An 18,668-nucleotide genomic window follows, 5' to 3' on the forward strand; every position below is an offset into this window, starting at 1 on the left:
TCCTTAAAATATTTGTAGAAGCCTGCCAGAAAAGAAGCATGTCATCGTAGAGTAGTTTGGGTTAGAAGGGACCTTTTAAGGTCATCAAATAAAATAAGTCATCTGTATGCTAGATATACTGTGAATTGGTTACTGTGTATGAAGCATGTAAATGCTCTTGAGAAGAATCTTGGTCTGTCTTTGAATAAAAATTGTTTAAATGTTTTTGTCATAAGTTTTTACTTAAACAATAGTATTTTACATTGCCTCTTGAGGCATGGCTCAGAGTTTTCATGCCACATGCCTTATGACTATCTCTCTCTTGTCTTCCAGTGAATGATAGTGTCTAGAAAGGGTATGTCCCTTCAGGAGAGAGGTGCCAATGTCCAACCGGCCTAATAACAATCCAGGGGGGTCACTGCGACGTTCACAGAGAAACACTGCTGGGGCCCAGCCACAAGACGACGCAGTAGGAGGAAGGTATGGCTGTTACACATCTGTGAGTGTTTTAATATATAAAAGAAAAATTGATGTGATATAAACGAAGCTTCCCACCCTGCAATTAAAGCACTGAAATTTGAATAAAAGCATTTCATGAGCAAAAAGATATCTGTACTGTTATTACATGGGATGATGGAGGGAAGGGGTAGCTGTGGGTAAGGGAGAAACAAAGTTGGTAAGAGACAAATCCCCTTGCTTTCTAGCTGGTCTGCAGATATTAGAGGGGTTGGGGAGGCTGAACTTCTCTTAATAGGTTCCAATGAGACCTATGACTGTAGGTGTGACACCAGACGTACGAGCAGCCTGGTGCTGTGGGTCTGGCTGCTGTCAGCAGGAGCAGTCGGGTGCACAAACAGCATGGGGTAGTTACACCCAACATATGGATTCTTTATGGTTGCCATTGATAAATATGCTAAGCTGCAGACTAGCTATATAGCTCTAAAATGCAATTGCAGTTTTAGTAATAAATCTCCCAGGGAGGAATCACTCGGTGGAGCCAAGGTCACAGATTTTCCCCAAAGGTGTCCCTTCTATCGAGGGGTGAGGAGAACAAACCCATCAGTCTGTCCCTATGATTTGGTGCCAAATTCTCATACGACAAACTGGGTCCAAAAAGGGATGATAGTTATACTTTTTTTTCATTACTGATGTGCAAAGTGTGGGGAAGGGGCTGTGGACAGACAACTGTTCTATGCAGTTAGCACAAAACTTCACTATCTGCACCTGCAGGGAGTAAACTGCCATGAGCTAGGTGGGAAAGTGGAGTAATCAGCCTTCATTACATTCCACTTTCCTTATTGGGGCCTCAAGCACACAGACCACTGAATCTTCACTCGGCCCCCATGTCTGCCCTGGCGTGAGGTGTTTGTTGGCAGTGTTGAGCTTTGTGGTTTCTGCTTGTTTTGGGCTTCCTGCATCTGACAGATGCATGATAGCAAATTATTTATGTTTTCATGTGCAATTAGTAATAGGTCTATGGGGACAAAATGTAACTGAGCCATATTACATAATTCCCATTTAGTAACAAATTCCTTCCCCATCTTCTGTATAACAAAAAATATGGCATGTGGGCACAGGGAGACTCTGGTATGTGAAGTTTGTTAAAAGAGGTGTCCCTTGTAGAGAAGACTGAGTAATTGGCACCTCTTTGTTCCCTTTCACTGCGTATTAATTCTGTGCAGCTCTTGAAGCTTTTTCTTGCCATTCTTGTTAATGTACTTGTATTAGTGAGCAACTGAACTAGGCTGTATTTGTTCTTGAGGTGGGTTAACCCTGGTTGAGCACCAGGTGCCCACCAGGTCACTATCATCCTCCCCTATTTCTTTCCCTCCTCTGCAGAGCAAAAGGGGAAAGGAAAATAAGATGGAGACAAAACCCCTTATGGGTAAAAACAAAGTCAGATTAGTGGAAAAGCAAAGCTGAGCAATGCTGCGTGCGGAAGCGAAGAGGAAAAAAAACAAAGGCTTGTTCTCTATTTCGTATAAACAGGTGATGTCTGGCCCCTTCCTGGGAAGCAGCCTCCAAAACACAGAGCAGCTGCCCTGCTAGAGGAGTAATCTGGTCTGATTTGAAGTTAAAAACATTGAAATGCATAGATGGTGGACTTTGGTCCTTAGTGGCAACTATCTTGGTTTTCAGTTTTTTCTTCTGTTTATCTGCACTTCCTGTTGATGTCATACAGACAGTGTGCAGTTTTATTTAGCCACCTCTAGATCCTCATGTTTCTTAAGCAAAACCAGTACACAAACACACGGGGGAAAAAAAAATCCCAACCCCCAATGCCTGTACAAAACAAAAAAACCTGACCTCCCAAACCCCATTAAAAAAAAACAAAAAAACAAAAACAAAAAAACAACAACAACAAAAAAAACACAACACCAAAACCAACAACAACAAAAGAACCACAAACAAAACCCATACTGAAAAACAAAAAACACCACCCTGACTCCCCCCTCCCCAAGCCTATACAAAACAAAAACCCCTGGCATTGTAGAGGGACTTGGTAATGTGAGCCTGTAGCGGGTTGTTGCTTTATAGCTAGAACTAGTCACTAAGTTTATAAATAAACTGAAGGGCCACACCTGCTGGAGTTTTGGATAAGGTTACTTCACTTTGGTCATAGATCTGCAATCATAGCCCTTTGAGCAAAGACACATACCTGGTTACGTTTGTGTTCTGTATAAACGGCTTTCTAAATGCTGGAAACAACAGATTTTTGGGTACAGCTTTTTTGTGGATGAGGTGTAGATATTTTCAAAATACAGATTGTGTCAGAAACTTAGTTTGTACAGTCCGTGACTAATTTCAGATTTTGATGTGAAGTCTTCTGATCTAATGTAAGCAAGTGCTCTTATAGCCAGTTGACTTTGTAATAGCATCAACTTTGCCTCTGTATCTTATACTTTGACTGGAGTGAACTCTGTGATAGACTTCCATTGAGGCAGGTGTTAAAAAAGGAGAGAGGCTGCAAAAATGATACCATTTCCAAGCTGAAATGCTAATGTGTGTTCTTCTGTAGTCTTTGACCTTTTTGTAGCTTAAAAGTTAAGGAAAAAGTCTAAGTTAAAAAACCCTTAAACTTAACCCCTAAACTGATAAAAGTTAAAAAAACACTTAAATTTAACTTGCTGAGCAGGTGCTGCTCACTTGCATGAAGATAGTGTAAATTACAAACCTTAAACTCCTCTCTAGTCTTGCATTTAAAATATAAATGCACAATCTTCCTGTGACATCTAATATTGGTAGATTTGATTTAACCTGGAAATAGCAATGCAGGACCACTTTCCCCTAGACTGGTCTGACTTGCTGTCATGCTAATAATATCAATACTTGTCAAAATGAGCAAGTGAAGCCTGTGATGTGTTTTGTGGCTGGAGTTTTGCTGCCAATTTCCCACTCAACTTAATAACATGTGTGCTTTGAGTATTTGATTTTTACGGTTGTGTTTTTTTTTAAAAAAGGTGATAGGCTCACAGAACGTAGAAAAATTGTTGGAGCACAAACAGGCAGTACACTTAGCTCTGATGTGTGCTTTTCACTGCAAGAGACTAGGGATGTTTGAAAACAGATGTGTGAACTGTTTTCCCTGTACATGCACATAACCAAACTGGCCTTGGTGAAGTTGAACTGATGTGATTCTTTGCTTGCTGTTGTCTGTAATGATACTGAACAAACTTTGTGCTTTGGGTGACTTTCTGTTATTGTGGTTATTATAGGTCTTTACTACCAGTTTGAAAAGTATTCAGTGTTATCCTACTAATTTAGAATTACGATGGCACCTTCCTAATTGCACAGCACGAACCCTTGTCTGAACTCTCTGTTCTAGTACTTTCTATTGAAGGCTGACTCTTTACAGGTTTGAAAAGAAGCAATAATGATCCTAAATCTTCCTTTTGCAGCAGTAAACCAAAGATGAGTGAGAAGTAGATGCATTAATGAGAGCGTTTTTTCACTGGGGGCAGGAGGAAGGCGATGGAAGCTACTTAGTGTCACTGTCTTAACTCTGTATCTACGTTGTCACTGTGTGTGTTGAAGAATTGTGCCCTTGTGGCTCAAGTTCCCAGTGATGCCATAGTATGTACTTCTGATAGGAACGGTTTGAGAGTGATACTGAGGCACGTAGTAAGACCTTTTCTTTTGAAAGAGGTGCAGTTGATTGCTCCTTTCCATTATGAGCAATGTTTCATTATATTGGTAGGAAGTCATGAAAGTGGTCCTACCGTTATTTACTAGTACTACAAAAGCTTTAGTGGCATGAAATGACAGTGGTGCTTATCTTTTAAAGACTGCTGCTCCTAAAGACTTCAGAAGGGTGATGTTATGCAGATTAAGTAGGATAGCAGCTTAACATATACTGCTATACAGTATAAGTTAAATTGCAGTTTTGTATGACAATATGATACTTTTTAAAATGTAGTATGTATGTGTTCCTTTGCATTTGGGATTGAAGGCTAAATGAGAAATAAGAGATCCTTGTTAGCTGCATAGAGGACATTGCTATAAGCAGAATCTGGAAAACACTTTGGACTGACCTTTTGCAAATTCTAAAGCAAGAAGAATGCCATTGTCAGTCATACTTCTGTTCTGAACAGAATTTGGTTTTGGAGTAGTCTTGATAGGTATTAATATCTTACCTGGTATTTGTTTAAAAACAAAATTTAATGCTTGAATTGGTGGAGAAGACATGTATAGTATTTCTGAGGAGAGAAAGGGCTGTGGTTTTTACACAGCTTATTTCAGCTGTGCTGTTGCTTTATCTGACTTCTGACAGAACTGGAAGGGTGTTTAGTTTTGTAGACTTGGAAGCATTTAATACCTCACTCTCAGCTGCTGAGAAGCACAACTGATGAAACACTGTTTAAACAATTAACTTCAAAAGGTATGGTGTATTTTTTTTAAATGCACAGAGTAATTCTTTGAGGAGAGATTCTAGTTGGCCCTTCCTTGTGGTTTTAAGGAATGCCAAGGGATTTTATTTTTACTTATTTTAAGATAGTTTATAAACACTGCAGACCAAGTAGTCGGTCACTTGTCAACTTCTATATGTGTTTTAGTCTTAACTGAGCGTCTGTCTCTGAGTTAAAATGTGTATCAGCAGAGAGCTTTGCCAAGTTGAGTGAAGCCTTGGAGTGGGTTATGAAACTACCTTTAAGTTTTGGGGAAAAAAAGAAAAGGAGAGGGGGGAAGGAAAAAATGAAAACAACACTTGAGCAACACTGGGTAAGCACTCAGTCTTTCTGTACCTGCCCCTGCAAAGGGACATGGACAAACACAGGCTCATAAATACTTATCTTATTTGTTATCATTAATGAAGAAACTAGCCTTTCAAAATACATATTGCTGGTATATTTGTTTAAATGAAGCCTCTGAAGAATAACGGAAAAGACTAAAGGTTATAAATAGATAAGCTAGAAGCTAAAACCCTTGAAATATGGGCAAATGTACAGGCAGCTTACAGCCTTTAAGAAGAATCCATCTTCCAGCTGCTCATATACCTTTCATAGCACGTAATTCTCCAAGTATATTTTCTGTCTCATCAGACTATCATAGCTGCCTTTGTTTCTAATTTAACTTTTAATGAGCCTTTAAGCAAGCTACATTTACATAAATTGAGATGATACCTGTTAGTTGGTATATGGTTAAAGTTCTTTTAACTTAAACCTGCAGTCTTTCCACATTGTCAGTCTCCTTACCCTTTTCAAAGCCTTAGAGAAGTGGAGTTCATGTCATGCTCCTTTTCACTGGCATGCTACTGTGTGTACTACTGCTGTGTCTGTATGTACCTTCTTTGCAACACATGCAAGGTGAATGATTAAACTCAGAGAAGCAAGAGCACAGTAGGTCCTTAACTGACAGGGATTTTTTTAACTTTTTTTTTGACTTCCCATTTGTTATCTTTCTAGTGTAACTTTGCTGCTCTAGTTATGTGTGATTTCTACTGGTAGCTTGATGGATGAAGAGAACAAAGCAAATGCAAGTAATGTACATGATGCAGTATTAATGATTCTCAGGATATGGAAGGTTTATTGGTCCATATAAGTTAGACATTGATATGAAATTACATTCATAAAATTTGTGAGAACCTGAAGGGTTTAAAGGTGAAAGGGGGAAAGCCTGAAACAAGTGGAAACTCATCAGTGTATGATATAATTACTTGATGTTTTGATTTATTGCTTTAGCCATATTTTTGTTGAAAAAATCTTAAATTATTTGTGTTCTGTGAATAGTTAAAAGCACCAAGATGAATCCAGTTCTAATTAAAGCAAACCACAAATCTTTAAGGGAAAATAACTTTTAGAAATAGATTTCAAAATAAATGAAGCCTGATCATTACCTTACATAAAAAATGAGACTCCTGCCAAGTGTAAACTATGTAATAATTTGTTACTCCCATAATAAAAACATTTCAAGGGGAAAATTAAATTTCATGCCTTAATCTTTTGTTGGGAAAAGGAAAATCCAAACACTCAGGATTAGGTGAAACTTTTCAGAGTTTACTTTGGTGAAGTTTGCTATTGTGAGCTAAAGATGTAACTATTCTGTTTCACTTGCTTTTGGTAGTAAAAATGATTTCTTCCAGTATGAGAAATAAATACTGGAATATGGAGAAGGTGCTGTTAATTTAATCTTTTCATAGTGATGTACTTTTAGGAAAGTGAGCCACAGGAAATATTTTGAATATGTGCAGTCTGAGTGTATTCCTCTGTGTAACTGACTAAATGAGAATACTTCAGAGGAAAACAGGAAGGAAATTTAACAAGAAAAACAATTATGTTTCTGAAGTTTTACCATTCTTACTCTGTAACCAAATGATCATGTGGCTATCACTTGGGTGATTAGACTTGGTACTTTTTTTCTACTGAGGTTCATGTTTAAGCTTTTGCTGAAATCTTTACAAGGATGATGAAACTTTCTGGTCAATATCAGGCTTAGCTCTATTACACTTCTTGGCATTTGGCTGGAAGAAGCCATTTGAAAGCTTGTGGAACTCTTCTGCCTTTCCCACTTATTCTTTTGTCCTAAACTTTGGTGTTTGAGTCCGTGGGTTAGGTTTGAGATCATGGTGGTTTGGAGCTGGATACGCAAAGTCCACATTGCTCTTCTTCCCCTGTGTGACTCAAGGATGTTTGCATAGCTCAACTCAAAGGACTAGGTAGCCTAGGTTAATAGCATATAAGCAGCAATTCTTGGAAACACTTCTTCTAGCATTAGTACTCGGCTGGTTGGAGGTTTCATAAGGGTTAGCAGTGCTCAGGATTTGTGTGTAGGATATGACTAGTAGTGTTTGTTCTGGTGACAGCAGAGTCAAGTGTACTTTAAGCAGGGAAGCACAAGTGAAATGCTCCTTGCTGTAGCAATTTCCTATACAATGCTGTCTTAAGTGTTGCTGAGCTATCATTTCTGAGTCTTGCAGATGGCAATTCTAATTTGCTTTGAAAATAGACATGGTATATATGAAGATGTAACTTAAGTCTTGAATTTATCTGTGGCATAGTATGATCTTTGTATAGTATGAGCTTTCATACCAAGTGAAACTGGTTGCATCTCCATTCTAAGCATTTGATTTTCTTAAACTGAAGAGCAAAGAGATGAACTTGTAAATACTTGTAACTGGATAAAGTCTTAATCATGGAATCCTGAGGTTGATGAGTATGTATATATCTGTTTCTGAAAAGGTCTGTGACGAGTGCTCTGGTCTTGTGCCTTATTGTGCAAGCTTAATGCTTCAGTGAATAATTCAGCAATCTTACACACCAGAAAGACGTGAACGTATATGCACAGTTCAAGTGTGAGATGATGTTTTAATAACTTAAAATTACTAAATACTAAAGAATTTTGTGCTTTATAAAACAGTTGCACTAGTAGTGATTTGTAGCTGTATGAGGTGATTCTTTCGAAATGTTGCTTTAATATTAGGTATTGGTATAGAAAGGTTGGAAGCTATAAACTAGTATCTGTAAATGGTAAAAAAAAATTAATCTACCTACAGGTTTATATCTGTATCTTGGAATCCTGATAGCTTTCTGTTTTGACTTTCTGCTGACAGGTCACATTTAGGGCAGGCAAAACATAAGGCACATAGCCCTCCTGAGAGTAGAAAATCTATTTCAAAGACACCCAAAGTGCAGTCTAATACTACTACTGAGCAGTCCAAGGGACACTTTTCTAAAAGGTAATTGCACTTCATATGTTAACCTGTGTTATCTGCTCTCAACTGTGTATAATATATCTAGTTATACAGAGTTCTTACAAAATGCATGACTAATAGATTTTAACTAATATATGTATTGTATTCGGTAGATATATTTCAGTGTTTCACTTTCTAATTGTGTTCTGTTTTTCTGATTCACCAACTAAGAGCATTCTGTCAGTGATGGGGAGTAAACGATTTCTGCATAACTAGTCTTGGAGCAGTTGCAAGGTCTTTCTTTCCTTTTCCTCCATGCTGGGGGAAGTTTCCCAAGGAGTTCTGGTGTCCAATATTCATTGAAACATGTAGTAATCTAAAGTATGCCTATGTTGACAGTAATAATTTTTGCATACTTTGTCTGCTCTTTATACACTTCTATATACACACTGGAATCGTTTTCTGTTATATAGAAGAGAATTCTTCTATTTTTTGTGGCTTACCTCAATTTCAAGAGGGATGTGAAACTATATTTTCATTAAGAGCCTTCCTTGAACTAGAATCCAGTTACGACTAATTATGCGTTACTAAACACTCCTTACTCTCTTGGGGAACTTAGATTCTCAAACATTCAGATAATAGCTTCATGGATTAAAAATTATTTTTTTCTTTTTAATTCATTCAATATATCCATAAAAAAAATTAAGTAGAAAAATCTATCCAAATTTGTATCTTTCTCTTAAAAATCTGTGTACTGTGCTTTTACTTTACAATTTTAGTTTTCATGCTATCAAAGATTTGCAGTATGATTGTTCTCATACAAGCATGCTTTTTGTTTCAGTGTAACCTTCGTAATCAAGTTTCTTACCTGCTCTTTCCAGAGAGTGCTGGTGTTTGTCTTGCAAAACTGTTGCCATTGCAAAGTTTCTTGATTTGAGAGCTAATGCTGTTCCTGCTTACTTCTACAGAGGCTGCAGTTCATCTGCTGTTTTAATACCACCACAAGAAGATTTAGAGAGAGTCAGTACTTCAGAAAAGCAAAAAACGGGGCAATTTTCTAAGAAAGACAATTCTCGAGGAGTTAAACGCAGTGCTAGTCCAGATTACAGGAGGACCAATTCTCCTAGCTCTGCTAAAAAACCCAAAGCACTTCAACACACTGAAGCTCCCTTGGAAACTAACAAGCCACATACTAAATCTAAGAGAAGACACTTAGATCAAGAACAGCCGAAGTCAGCGCAATTGCCATCAACAAGCAAGGCTCACACCAGAAAGGGTGGAGCTGCTGGTAGCTCCCGAAGCCAGAAAAGGAGAAGGACAGAGAATCTGTCTTGTATAAAGAGTGGTTCGGCAGCTGAGGCAACTGGCGCTGAAGAGAAGTCAGCAAAACTCTCCAAGCTGGCTTCAAAATCAGTGACCTCAGCCAAAGCTGGGTGTAGCACCATCACTGATTCTTCTTCTTCAGCTTCCACATCCTCCTCCTCTTCTGCTGTTGCCTCTGCTTCTTCTACTGTTCCTCAGGGTGCCAGAGTGAAACAAGGAAAGGACCAGAATAAGGCTAGACGTTCCCGTTCTGCGTCCAGCCCCAGTCCAAGAAGGAGCAGCAGGGACAAAGAGACAACTAAAACAGGTGGCTCTTCAAAGTTTGACTGGGCTACTCGATTCAGCCCAAAAGTCAGTCTCCCTAAAGCAAAACTGTCTCTACCAGGCTCTTCCAAGTCAGAAACATCAAAACCTGGACCTTCAGGACTACAGGCTAAGCTAGCAAGTAAGTTTTTCGTTTGTGGAAGAACAAGTATTTGTTTTAAAATCAAATCTGCTAAACAAATGCTTCTGTTTTCAGATTTCTTGGGATCTGCTTAGAGAAATGAACTTCTAATGTGTTCTGAGCTTTTGAGTAAATCTGTGACTGCAAACTATTTAAAGCTAAAGCAAATGATTTCAGTACAGCTAGTGTTCTGTAAGTTTAAGTTCCTTCTCTCTTGCAAATCAATTTAAAAAATATAATAGATGTTCCCATCACAACATCTATTTTATGTGTTATAAAACTTCCTTGGCTATATTTTTCCTGCCAGATTTTCTTTCTTTTCTTTAACTTTCTGTCCTGAAGTGGGAATGATAAATACAGGAAAACAAGAAGATAACATGTGGTTTCTTGTTTCAAGGTCACTTTCATAATTTTTTCTTTACTGTGAGAAGCTCTGATGTTAATTTGAGAACAGTAATCTTTCAAATGTAGTGTACTTGGTGCCTGGGATGTTAGTCACTGCATCTTTTAAATGGTTCTTAGAAAATACAACCTTTCTCAGGTGCCCAGTATGGATAACAGGTACCATTCTTGGACATTGTCACTAAGAAATACAAGTGGTCTCCAGGCAGTGCACCTGCTTGCTAGTGTCTGCGGTTACACTTGTAGTTCTGTTGCTGTAAACAATTTAAAAAAAAAAAAAAACACTAATGCTGGGTTTATGTACTGTATAATTTACTTACAGCATGTGTTCTTTTAAATCTTGATATAAGAAGTTGGATTCCTTTACCTAAGACATGATCACAAGCAGCCTGTCCCAACTGGGGCATGTCTATAGCTAATACTAATGCAGGAAATGGCTGAGGTCAGAGCAACTGCATGTTTTCCTGTATAGTCCAAGTATATTTAATTGACCCAACAGGCTTGGTTTGGATAACTGGCATGACTGGAGTATTAATTGTGGAATGATGTAAGCTACTTGAAGACGGATGGCACTGGGGAAGGGGAGAGAAGTTTGTTTCTTTTCATTAGGATTTTACCTACCTGCTCTATGGTTCAAAACTTACTGGGTGAGGAATTCCTGAGTAAAAATTAGGAATTTGCACAGGATAGAGTGAGGGGCAAGTGGGTGGCAATCACAGGAATGTGAATGGCCAACAAGTTCTTAGGCAACCTGTCCTTGTTACGGGCAACTTTTTAGCATTGAAGAAAAGCAACAGGGAGGAGAGAATTTATCTCTAACAAAAGTGAGCAATGAGAAGGTGAAGGCAGAGAATAACTGAAGTAGGTGATTTTTCATTCAAGTATTTGTACTTCTAAAGGGATAAAGCAAACAGTGATCTAGATTAAATTATTGAGACGTATATATTTTTGAAGAAATTTGAAATGGAGCTTATAGAACAAAAAACATGCAAGCATAGCTCTGTGTAAGGAGCTACAAAAACTTCAAGAAAAATCATGGGTAGAGGGATTCTGGGAAGAAAAGTGGGAGGAAAGCAGATATTACACTGGCTAATGTGTGGTCAGGCAAGTCTGTATCAGTGCAGTGCTGTTCACTTCTGGGTATTGCAGTTCAGGAAGTACAAGAATAATTAGTAGTAGTGATCTTTGAAGGAAAAGCTAGAGCTGAGCTGGCTTACTCTGCTGAAGAGAATAATCAGGAGAAATATGGTTGCCATTTTTATAGAAGCTTTTCACATTGAAGGGGTGTACTCTGAGATTTATTGTCCTGTCCTCACTGGGTAATTAGTAGGTGTGAAGTGAAGCCAAGGTGGCTTTCAGAGTCTTTAGATACACAGCAGTTTCTGTAACTGAGCAGTGACATCATATAATGACAGCTATAGAATTTGATGGAAGAGAAGGCTAAACTTTTCTGGCTGTTTTTGTGGCTAAATATTTCTTGGTGGGGGAGGCAGCAAGTTTCTTGTTTTTCTCTCCTGATTTGACTGTTTTCATATCCCTTTCAAGCCCTATATTTTGTGTTGTAAATTGGGTCATCTCACTGATGATGTAACAATATAAAAGCAAGCTTAATTATGTCTCCATAATCAGGGAAATAGCAACTGCCCTTTTTTGTAGTGTCTTGTGGCCATCAGGTAGGGAGATGCTGTCAATGATGGCTGAGATGGTACTGACAGCAGGGTAACTTAGGGTATCAGTTCCTGTCTGAGAAGCTTCTACTTAACACAGATAAAAGAATCTGAAAATAGTTATGACTTAGTTTGTTTGGACTGTAGGTGACGGTGCTGTGTGGTTGTTAGAGCCTTGGAGTTGTGGATTTGGGATTGAGAAAATAAGATGACTAGCTTGGATATACTTGGTAGTTGCAGTTAGGAGTTCTGCAGGGTTATAATTATGAGCTGGGGATGTCTGTGCTGGTACTGAGAGAGGGGACTAGTGGAGTACTGGCATGGCAGGAGGTTGTCTTGCCATCCCCTGTCACAGTTGTTTTCACCTGTGAGGAGGAGAGCAGCCCAACACAGGAGCAAATCTGAAGGCTAAACTTTCAGTACTAACAAGTAAATGTCTATTAATAATCTTCCTGAACTGCAGATAAAGGGCTTTGCAGGTTATGGACTGTGAAGGTTTGACTAACTTTGTTTTGGCTTGAGTAATACACTCAATCCTAAAATAACTGATGAAGTACAGCTACATTCAGGAATTGTTTTTCACACAACAAAAAAACAGCTTAAAAAGTTTCTGAGCAGTAAACACACTTAAATATGAAGATGTTATTTTCATGTGATTTCTGTTAGTCTGTACCATTTCATGTTTAGCCTGTTTGTGTGTGTTTTCCTTATGAGCCATTCACATGAGTGTTTGGCATGCAAATAGGATGGTGTCAGGGCATAAGCAATGTATTTGTTTGCCATAAGGAAACCTGTATTTCTGCTTTAATTGAAGTTTATATCTGATATGTTTAGTATTTAGTATCAACTGCTTAAACCTGATTTTTTTTATTTATTGGAAGTTCATCTCCTTTAACTTTTACTAGCTCTTTGAAACAGATCTCTTGATGATAAATGTTTATTTGGCACTGGTTGTGGAGGTGAACTTCAAGCCAATTCCTCTAGAAGCCCTTACTGTCTGTCTGTGGCAGACTGGTGCTTTCCTTTGTCAGGCAGTCACAGGACAGCTCTAATCCAATTTCTCTGAATGCTTATTGTACCATATTTACCAGTGAAGGCTTGGGGCTGTTAGTTTCCTGTAGCTCCTATAAAATACAGGACTAACTCTGCGGTTGGGAGGCCATGCTAGCAGTGTGTTAAAGGGGAGGTCAAATTTGGATGACAATACAAGTGAAAGGAAGAAGGTTCAGTACTGTGCTGAAGAAATTGGCAGTCCTGAGCTATTGGGAAGACTCAAAAGATTTGTAAAAGGTGCAGGTGATAAGATTGACCCAAGAAGCCTTCTTAAACAATTAACTTTAAGGTCAGAGAATGGCATTGAATGGAAGGAAGGGAACAAGTTCTAAGAAGCCTTTCTTTGCTTCCTTTTTAGCCTCTGGAATCAGAGGGAGGTGGAATGTGCCTCCATGCCAATACCTATCATGTGCCCTGCTAGGTGAATCAGAGGTAGAGAAAGATGGACTGTCGGATGGTTACATCCAGAGGGTAGTGGTCAACAGCTTGATGTCCAGATGGAGATGGGCGACAGGTGGTATCCTGCAGGGGTGGGTAACAGCACCAGTACTCTTCAGTATGTTCATCAGTGACACAGAGAGTGGGATCAAGTGCACCCTCTGCAAGTTTGTGGATATGGAGCTGAGTGGTGCAGTTGATGAGGGGACAGGATGCCATTCAGGGGACTTGGACAAGCTTGAGAAGAGGGTATGTGTGAACCTCCTAAGGTTCAACAATCATAGAATGAATTAACAGGCTTGGAAAGGACCCTAGAGATCATCTAGTCAACCTCCCTGCTACAGGCTGGGATGCCTCTCAAGTAGACTAGGTTGCTTAAGGCCTCATCCAACCTGGCCTTGAAAACCTCCAGTGAGAGGGCATCCACAACCTCTCTGGGCAGTATGTTCCAGAGTCCTGTGACCCTTGTACTAAAGAACTTCTTCCTAAGATCTAGTTTAACCCTACTCTCCTTCAGTTTAAAACCATTTCCCCATGTCCGGTTGCTGGACACTTGTGAAAAGTCCCTCTCCAGCCTTCCTGTAGGTTCCCTTCAGGTATTGGAAGGCAGTCATAAGGTCCCCCTGGAGTTGTCTTTTCTCCAGGCTGAACGAACCCAGTGCCTTCAGCCTGTCCTCGTAGCAGAGGTGTTCCAGCCTCTGGATCAACTTTGTGGCCCTTCTCTGGACTCATTCCAACAGATCTATGTCCCTTTTATGGTGCGGACACTGGAACTGGATGCCGTATTTGAGGCGGGGTCTCACAAGAGCAGAGTAAAGGGGGAGTATCACCTCTCTTGATCTGCTGGCCACGCTTGGCCAAGGAGGCCAAGTGCAAGGTCTTGCACCTGGAGTTTAGGCAGTCCTTGGTGTCAATATAGACTGGGTGGTTGATGGGATAGAGTAGTAGCCCTGTGGAGAAAGACTTGAAGGTACTGGTGGATGAAAGGCTGGACATAAGCCAGCAATGTGTGCTCAGAGCCCAGAAGAGAGGGCTGCATCAAAGGAAGTGTGGCCAGCAGGGTAAGGGAGGTGATTCTGCCCCTCTGCTCTGGTGACACCTCACCTAGAGTACTGCATCCAGCTCTGCAGTCCTCGGCACAAGAAGGATGTGGACCTGTTGGAGCGGGTCCAGAGAAGAGTCACAAAAATGACCAGAGGGCTGGAAAACCTCTCCTGTGAAGAAAGGATGGGAGAGCTGTGGTGGTTCAGCTGGGAGAACAGAAGGATACAGGGAGACCTTACTGCAGCCTTTCAGTACTTAGAGGGCCTACAGGAAAGAAGAGGAAAGTTGTTTGTGTTTTGTTTTTTTTTTTTTTTTAGCAGGGCCTGTTGTTACAGGATGTGGGGTAATGGTTTTAAACTGAAAGCAGGTAGATTTAGAGTAGGTTTAAGAAATGTTTGACAGTGAGGGTGATGAAACACTGAACAGGTTGACTAGTGAGGTGGTAGATGCCTTCATGCCTGGAAACATTCAAGGTCAGGTTGGGTAGAGCTCTGAGCCGCCTCATCTGGTCAAAGATGTCGTTGCTCACTGCAGGGGTGTTGGACTAGATGACCTTTAAAGGTCCCTTACAACCCAAACCAAGACTTGGGAAAAGAGAAACATGCAAAAATACCTGACAAGTAGAACATTCTTCCTGAGCAGCAAGAGAAAGCAAGCTCAACTATTCTGGTTGCTCAGGCTGTGATATATTCTGCAGCTCATCCACCAACCAGTAGCCCAGTAGCAGTGATCTAATTTTCTCATTTTTTCAAAATTTAAGTCTGTTATAGTAATTGTATGTCTAGATTGAATGCTAAGGGGTTCTCTATTTCATTTTATTGTGTTTATTGTAGAGGCAGGGATGTCTGAAATGGATGGAAAAGTTGGTCTGATAAGGATTTTTAATTTTCAGCACTTTAATTACCAGCCTTCTGGTTTGGAAGATGTTATTCCACATTTCAGCCTGGGATAGTAAGCTCACTCGTCTTCTGACAATGTTGTATTGCACGGGGGTTTTGTGTGTTTAAGGTTTACCTTGTTCTATGGTGGGATCTATCATCAGAACAATGGGTTCATAACCTTGAGCAAGTTTATATCAGTTGGGTCAGTCTTCAACAGTATGAATACTTCTAAATTCACAGCTTGAACTCATTTTCCAAAGCTGTGAAGCTGTGCTTGGTTATTTGCCTCGAGGAGGATGTTATGACAGCGGTAGGGGGTTGAAGAGATGTAGCTGAAGTAGGGACCACATATAATACATATGACACTGGCAGCGCTTGTCTTATGTAGGGAACGTTGTTTTTATTTAAGGCAGTTTTTGTGAAGCCATACTAATGGAATTAAAACTGTCTGAAAATTTGATTCATCTAGTGATGAAGGTTACACTTACTCCTTGCAAATTTACTAAGAGGTGGGGGAAAACCACCACTGCCCTCCTTCCCCCAGTGTAAATTTTTTTCTCATCTCAAGTTAAAGCACCTTCTTTTGTTTCGAACGTCAACGTGTGTGGAAGTAATGAACTTGTATCTCATAATGTGATATCTGTTTAGCATGAGAGAGACTTCCAAGCTTTTCTAAAACTGTAGTGTGTAGGTTAGGAAAAGGTGTCTAACAAATTGGATTTTAGTATTGCTTAAATCCAGATAATGAGTAAAAGTAAATCACAGACTTATAGAATGATTTGTGTTGGAAGGAATCTTAAATTTATCATCTAGATCCAACTCCCCTTGCCACAGGCAGAAATATCTCCCACTATAGACCACATGGCTGAAAGCCCCATCTAACCTGGTTCTGAACATTTCCAGTGATGGAGCATCCACAACTCGCTGGGCAACTTGTTCCAGTGTGTGACCACCTGTGTAGCTATGAACTTCTTCCTTACATCTAATCTAAATCTATCTTCTTCCAGTTTGAACCCATTACTCCTTGCCCTAGTGCTACAAGCCCTTGTAGAATGTCCCTCCCCAGCTTTCTTCTAGGCCCCTTTCAGACACTGGAAGATGACAGTATGGTCTGCCTGGATCAATGCACTCTCACCCTGAAACCTTAAATACCTGAACATTTCTTTTTCTGGTACAGCAGTTCAGTGTAAGGCAACTAAAACCTGATGTGAACTTACTGTGATTCTTCTGTAGAAGCTGTTCTGTGTGGAATTTTCTTGTATTTTGTAGAACTTGTGTGTATTTCATGGCGGATTTGTGTGTATTACATAGGTCTTAGAAAATCTACAAAGAAACGCAGTGAATCACCACCTGCTGAGCTCCCCAGTTTGCGGCGGAGCACACGGCAAAAGACCACGGGCTCCTGTGCTAGCACCAGGTAAAACTTCAGATAATGAAGATAATGAATGTTACTGCAGGGAGTTGATATCAATGTCATTTTCATGCATGAAAACTGACCACGTCTGTCTCTTGTTTGTAGAAGTAGCTGTAGCTTTTCAGGCCTGCTGGGTTACTCACTAGTGTTGTGTATATTGCATAGGATTTTTTTACTGTCAGACATTCAGCGATGTCTGGGAAGGAAAGAAACACCTAAAGCAAATATCAAATTTAAGTAATCCTTTCCTCAGGGAGGTGTTTAAAAATATACTAAACACGAAAAGAGTGCTCAAGTCCTGTACATTGTGGGTGACAACAGTCTATTTCAGTGTGCATTGATAAGCTAACTTAGCTTGTCATCAGCTGCATTTGAGCAGTACTACAAATATCTAAGTACTTAATATACTTTCTGGTCAAGAGCAAAAGTTGTCCTGAACTAATAATTTTAAACAAGGTGCTATGTTAAATATGAGGAGAGAGAAAATATGTCCTGTAGTGCAAAAAAATTTTTGTAGTTGCATGTGTTCTGAAGGTAGACTTATAGCTGTAAAAACCTTTTTTTTTTTTCCCTTAAACTTCATTTATAGGTTAAGCACAACTTCTTTTGCCTCTTTCATGCTGTAAAACAAAGCTTCTAAAGTCTGTTTCTGTTGTCAAGTGTACATTTGAATTTGATTGTCTACTTTGTAGGCATATATATATATATATATTTGTATTGGTGATGATAGTAGTGTTTAACAAAGCAAATTTAAAAAGGCTCATGCCCCCAGACTTGTTCTGGCACTGAAAACTAAGTTGAACATCAGAGTTCTTTTTGTACTTCCAGTAGATAGAACTTCCCTTAAAGATAGTTACTCGATCATCAAACTTCTCAAATGTCTCTGTAATTTGTAACTAACAGTCATTTTACTATTGCTCATTTTGACTGTTGTATTTTAATAGACTGCCTTGTCTTGAAAGGTGTAATGTAAGCACTTTATTACTATAAACAAGTCACTGCCATAATGTGGGGTACGGAAGGTAAAGAAGAGTTAGATAATTTCATGAATTAGATGAATCTGTTAGTTTGTGCAACTTTGTGGTAGTGATCTACGTGAATGTTATGTGGGTTTGAATAGTCTCACATGAATGAATCTCTTGTCTTAGTTCATAAGGTCTGAAACTGTTTTTTGAATCTTTAGTCGGCGAGGCTCTGGCCTGGGCAAAAGAGGAGCAGCTGAAGCTCGACGACAGGAGAAGATGGCTGATCCTGATAACAACCAGGATGGAGTTAACTCCTCAGCTGCACGTACAGATGAGGCTCCCCAGGGAGCTGCAGGTAAGAAAAAATTCCAACTGAGGTGTTGTTAGTATAGTTGTGTATAGTTCAGAATAGTTGCTTCTTTGCATTTAAAGTCATAGAATCCTAGAATGTATTAGGTTGGAAGGGACCTCTAAAGGTCATCTATTCCAGCCCCCTGCAATAAGCAGGGACATCTCCAATTAGGTCAGGCTGCTCAGAGCCTCATCAAAGCCTGACCTTGAATGTCCCCAGGGATGGTGCCTCCACCACCACTCTGGAATGGGTTGCCCAGTGATCTGTCACCCTCATGTTGAAGAACTTTCTCCTAATGTCTAACCTAAATCTCCCCTTTTCTAGCTTAAAGCCATTACCCCTCGTCCTGTCACTACAAACCCTTGTGAATAGTCCCTCCCCTGCTTTCTTGTAGGGCCCTTTCAGGTACTGGAAGGTCACTATAAGGTCTCCTCCGAGCTGCCTCTTCTCCCAGCTGAATAACCCAAACTCTCCAGCCCTCTAATAATTTTTGTGGCTCTCCTCTGGACATGTTCCAACAGATCCATGTCCTTGTGCTGGGGGCTCCAGAGCTGGACACAGCACTCCAGGTGAGGTC

At 39.8% G+C, this 18,668-nt stretch overlaps 1 protein-coding gene across 1 annotated transcript; it reads left to right on the plus strand.

Annotated features, from left to right (window-relative positions):
* The first annotated feature begins 309 nt into the window (after positions 1–309).
* On the plus strand, positions 310–10,057 carry LOC103780426 (E3 ubiquitin-protein ligase TRIP12-like). Its single transcript, XM_008948100.1, has 3 exons — positions 310–459; positions 8,027–8,152; positions 9,076–10,057. The coding sequence occupies exons 1-3, from the start codon at positions 362–364 to the stop codon at positions 9,968–9,970; spliced, it is 1,119 nt and encodes a 372-aa protein (XP_008946348.1). The 5' UTR covers positions 310–361; the 3' UTR covers positions 9,971–10,057.
* Positions 10,058–18,668: the final 8,611 nt, after the last annotated feature.

This window comes from Merops nubicus, unplaced genomic scaffold (genome assembly GCF_000691845.1).
Source record: "Merops nubicus isolate BGI_N331 unplaced genomic scaffold, ASM69184v1 scaffold9959, whole genome shotgun sequence".
In the NCBI taxonomy this organism is placed as follows: domain Eukaryota; kingdom Metazoa; phylum Chordata; class Aves; order Coraciiformes; family Meropidae; genus Merops; species Merops nubicus.

Bases quoted from the DNA above. Each gene is read 5' to 3' on its own strand.
- LOC103780426 (XM_008948100.1), top strand. From the start codon at position 362: ATGTCCAACCGGCCTAATAACAATCCAGGGGGGTCACTGCGACGTTCA. The intron at 460-8,026 runs GTATGGCTGTTA...TTCTGCTGACAG, and splicing joins GACGACGCAGTAGGAGGAAG to GTCACATTTAGGGCAGGCAA. The intron at 8,153-9,075 runs GTAATTGCACTT...TTACTTCTACAG, and splicing joins AAGGGACACTTTTCTAAAAG to AGGCTGCAGTTCATCTGCTG.